The following is a 4,991-nucleotide window of genomic DNA, read 5'->3' on the forward strand; positions in this document are numbered from 1 at the left end:
CCCAATAGATTTCTCTGTGGTGTCACCGGCTTTGGTTTTCCTGGGAAGTGAGGGAACGTGGGAATGGGCCAAACAGCTGCTGAACTTGCCACTGAGGCAGCTAGGGGCAGGACAAGGTGGGGCCACTGACTTTTTTCCGCTCGTGCTCTCGCTTTCGGTTTTGTATTTTTGCTTGGAGCCGCCGTTGAGACACCACTGAGCCTGGTGCGGAACGGGGCCGAGGGCATGCTGAGCCCCAACGCGAGGGCCCTGGAGGTCCTGCGCGGCATCAGGCAGCCCGTGGTGGTGTTGGTGGTCATCACGGGGCCCTACCACACCGGCAAGTCCTTCCTCATGAACCGGCTGGCGCAGCGGCGCACCGGTGAGATAACGGGGTTAGTGAGGAGGTTAATGGGGCTAATGAGGAGGTTAAAGACATTAACAGCCTCCCGGCCCTGCAGACTATGCCCGGAGCTCCAAGTTGCACACACTGACCAAGGGGATCTGGATGTGGTGCCTGCCGCACCCTCGCTGGGCTGACACCGCTGTGGTGCTGCTGGACACCGAGGGGCTAGGGGACCCCAACAAGGTGGGTGCGGGGCCAGGAGGGGTGGTGGGATCCCCGGATCCAGCCCTGATGACCCCCCACCCAGATGTAGGGCGACAGCTGTAACGACGCCTGGATCTTCACGCTGGCGCTGCTGCTCTCCAGCACCCTGGTGTACAACAGCCTCGGCACCATCGACCATCAGGCGCTGCAGCACCTCGGGTGCTGGGGGGGTCAGGGCGGGCACAATGGTGTCGGTGCTGTCACGGTGGCATCGTGGTGATGGTGCCACCACTCCCCTCAGGGTGGTGATGGCGCTGACGGAGCGCGTGCAGGTGCGGGTGGCAGATAGCAGGGACGCGGCGGCAGCCGACTTCGTGCGCTTCTTCCCCGGCTTCGTCTGGGCTGTGCGGGATTTCGTGCTGGAGCTGTCACTGGATGGGCAGAGCATCACCGCGGACGAGTACCTGGAGCAAGTGCCGCGCCTGCAGCCCGGTACGGCGGCTGCACCGCGGTGTTGCGGCTGGGTGACGCCATAGGGCCGCATCCTGATGGCCTCCTCGCGCCGCAGGGAGCAGCCGCATGGTGCAGGAGCAGAATGAACTGCGGCGCTGCCTGCGCGACTTCTTCCCCGAGCGCAAGTGCTTCGTGCTGCCACTGCCGGCCGAGGTTGAGGTGATGACACAGCTGGAGGAGCTCGATGAGGGGCAGCTGCGCCCCGGCTTCCTGCGGCAGGCCAACGCCTTCTGCCAGCACATCTGGGACAAGGCCCCGGTGAAGGCGCTGCCGGTGTGGCAGGCTGTGACAGGCAGTAGTGAGTTGCGGCGGTGTGGGGACGAGCGGCCCCGTTTGGGTGCCGTAGGGGGGGTGACACCGCCATTGCCTCCTGGCAGTGCTGGCGAGCCTGGTGGAGAAGTACGTGGCGGCCATCGCCAGCAGCGGGGTGCTGTGCCTGGAGAGTGCGGTGACGGCACTGACCCCACTTCATGTGCCACAGGAGCAGGAGGCGCTGCTGAAGGAATGCTTCCAGAGTGAGGCTGAGACGCTGCGGGAGCAGACAAGAAGCTGCGGGAGAAGAAGGAGGAGATGAAGAAGCCGTCGTGGCACCAAAGGGCACCGGATGGGCACGGCTTTGTCACCGATCCCTTTCTGCTGGGCCTGTTGTCTGTCGCGTTGGTCGTGTTCTTTGGTGCCCTGATGCTGATACAGCACGTGTAGTGACCTCAGTGCAATCCCCATAAATTCCTCCATTCTGCCTCCAGTTTTGGGTTTCCCGGAAAATGAGGGAATGTGGGAAAGGGCCGAGGAGCTGCCGCCCTCCCTGATGAGTCAGCCGGGGCCAGGACGAGGGGGGGCTGCTGACCTTTATTTGCTGGTGCTGCTGCTTTTGGTTTCATTTCCGTCCGTGCTCGAAGCAGCAATGCAGGAGCCGCTGTGCCTGGTGCAGAACGGGGCCGACGGGGTGCTGAGCCCCAACCCCGCGGCGCTGGAGGTGCTGCACGGCATTGGGCAGCCCGTGGTGGTGGTGGTCATCGCGGGGCCCTACCGCACCAACAAGTCCTTCCTCATGAACCGGCTGGCGCAGCAGCGCACTGGTGAGATAATGCGAGATTTAACGGGGTTAACGGGGGATTAACAGGGTTAACGAGGGGTTAACGGAGGATTAACAGGGCCGGAGGGTCCTGCTCGCCCTCACGCCCCCTCCTGGCCCCACAGGATTCGCCCTGGGTCACACGGTGCAGGCACAGACCAAGGGGATCTGGATGTGGTGCCTGCCACACCCACGCTGGCCCGACACCACCCTGGTGCTGCTGGACACTGAGGGGCTGGGGGACCCCAACAAGGCGAGTGCGGGGCCGGGGGGGTCGCCCGTGTGTTATGGGCCCCCCCCCCCCCGGACGTTACGGGAACCCCCCCGTGAGTTACTGGGGGCAGGGCCTGGGTCTACCCCCCCCCCCCCCAAGCACCTTTGTGTCCCTTTGCCCCCTCCCCCTCGTCCCCCTGGGGATGGGGCCGGGGGTTGTGTGTGGGACACCCACGGGTGCCGTGGGGGGGATATTGGGGGGGGGGGGGGTCGCATGCCCCGCGCCCCCCCCGGTGACGCGTGGGCGCAGACCGCCTGGGCTCCACCCAGTGCCTGCGCTGCCTCATCACCTTCCCCGATGCCGCCTTCGCCGCCCGGCATGCCAAGCGCGAGCACCCGCAGGACTTCTTGGCGGCAGCGCTGCGCGGCGCCCTTTTCGTCTGCGTAATGTATCACCAATGCTTGCCAGGATACAGGTGGGTCTGGTCCTATTCATTAATGGCATAGAATGAAGGATATTTCTTTCATTTCAGAGTGATCCAAATGAGATACCTTTAAGCTCTGCAGAGAACAAAAACTGGATTCAGAGGGATCCTAACTAATTGGAGGAATGGTCTGAAACTAGCTGGATGGGATTCAGTGGAAGTAAGGGCAAAGTGTTGCATTTAGCAGAGCAGTCAGTCAGACTCATGCAACTCAAGGAACCATCACCAGCAGTTTTCACAGAATATCCTGAGTTGGAAAGGACCCACAAGTATCGTTGAGTCCAGCTCCTGGCTCCACACAGAACCACCTAAATATCAAAATATAAGTCTGATGGCATTGTCCAAATGCTTTCTGAACTCTGACAGGCTTGACTCCATGACCACTGGCCTAAGGAGCCTGTTCCAGTACCCGACCACCATCTCAGTGAAGATCTTTTCCTGACATCCAGCCTGAACCTCACCTGGTGCAGCTTCATGACATTCCCTTGGGTCCTATCACTGGTCACTAGAGAGAAGAAATCAGAACCTGCTCCTCTGCACCCCCTCATGAGGAAGCTGCAGGCTGCCACGAGGTCACTTCTTAGTCTCTAAGCTGAACAAACAAAGTGACTTCAGCCACTCCTCATACATTTTGCCCTTTAGACCCTTCGCCACCTGCGTAGGCCACCTTTGGACACTAATAGTTTTATGTACTTCTTACGTTGTCGTGCCCCAAACTGCACACACTACTCAAGGTGAGGCTGCACCAAAGCAGAGCAGAGTGGGATGGTCACTTCCCTTGATCAGTTAGCAACGCTGTGCTTGATGCACCCCAGGGCATGGTTGGCCTTCCTGGCTGCCAAGACACACTGTTGACTCACATTCAACTTGCTATTGACCAAACCTTCCAGATCCTTTTCTGCAGGGCTGCTCTCCTGCCTCTTGTCCCAAGTCTGTATGTATAGCCAGAGTTGCCCTGTCCCAGGTAAGAATGCAGAACTTAATCTTGTTAGATTTCATATGGTTGGTGACTGCCCAGCCATCTGATTCGTCCAGATCTCTCTGGTCCTCCTAATTCAGTATTATCTGCAAAAGAAAAAATCTGAGGGCCATAATGGACAACTGATACAAACATCAACGACAACAAACTGTTTCCAGCAATAAAAGCACTACAAGCAATTGCAATAAAAGCAATTTTAGAAGGCTGAGAAGTAAAAACTGTCAGGGCCCCAGACACCAATGAGCCCTAATGTCCCTGACCAGTTCCCCATGCTACCACTACACAGGCCAGGACCTCATATCAGTTCCCACGGCTGTCAACTCCTGACCCCAGCAAGGCTGCAGCTGGGACAGTCTTCAGCGCCCCACAGCCTTGCCCTGTCCAGCCATGAGCTCTACTGAGCTAGGCCCACTCAAGGGCCCATATCCCTACCTAGCCTTGGCCAGTCTCTGACCCCAGGGAGGTGCCTGGTGAGACTGGTGTTGGGGCTATGTGGTGGTTTTACCCTGCTGGGCAGCTGAACTTCACCACAACTGGTCTCTCACTCCTCCTCCTCAAAGAAATAGGGGAAGAAAATACAATGGAATGGACTTAACAACAGGGAGGATCACTCATGAACTACTGTAATAGGCAAAACACACTCAACATAGGGAGATTAATATAATTTATTGCCTATCACTATCGGACTAGATACTTGAGCTTCCCACAGGCAGTGGCTCTTCAAGAAGTGCTCCAACATGGGTCTACACCATGAGGTCCATCCGTCAGGAGCAAACTGCTCCAGCACAGGTCCCCCATGGGTGGCAGCTCCCCCAGACCCTCTGCTCCTGTGTGGGCTCCTCTTCATGGGCTGCAGCTCCAGCCGGGGCCTGATCCTGTGGGGGCTCTCCATGGGCCGCAGCCTCCTCCAGGCCACATCCACCTGCTCCACCGGGGGCTCCTCCACGGGCTACAGCGTGGAGGTCTGCTCCATGTGGGACCCATGGGCTGCAGGGGGTCAGCCTGCTCCATTAGGGGCCTCTCCACAGGCCACAGGGGAATTTCTGCTCCAGAACCTGGAGCACCTCCTACCCTCCTTCTGCACTGACCTTGGGTGCTGCAGGACTGGTTCTCACTCCTCACTCTCCCAGCTGCTGTTTGTGGTGGTTTTACTTGGGTGGGCAGCTGAGTTCTACCTCAGCCGCTCTCTCACTCCCC

General features: G+C 59.1%; 1 protein-coding gene across 1 annotated transcript in view; it reads left to right on the plus strand.

Annotated features, from left to right (window-relative positions):
• The first annotated feature begins 879 nt into the window (after positions 1-879).
• The window catches only part of ZNF576 (zinc finger protein 576), a 17,508-nt gene continuing 13,396 nt past the window's right edge, over positions 880-4,991 (plus strand). The window contains exons 1-3 of the mRNA XM_080561319.1: positions 880-1,340; positions 1,524-2,121; positions 2,641-2,806. Of these exons, the coding sequence (XP_080417445.1) occupies positions 1,815-2,121; positions 2,641-2,806 (473 nt within the window). The 5' untranslated portion in view covers positions 880-1,340; positions 1,524-1,814. The remainder of the gene's footprint in view (positions 1,341-1,523; positions 2,122-2,640; positions 2,807-4,991) is intronic.

The sequence above is a fragment of the Anser brachyrhynchus genome (assembly GCF_964034855.1).
Source record: "Anser brachyrhynchus genome assembly, chromosome: 1".
In the NCBI taxonomy this organism is placed as follows: Eukaryota; Metazoa; Chordata; class Aves; order Anseriformes; family Anatidae; genus Anser; species Anser brachyrhynchus.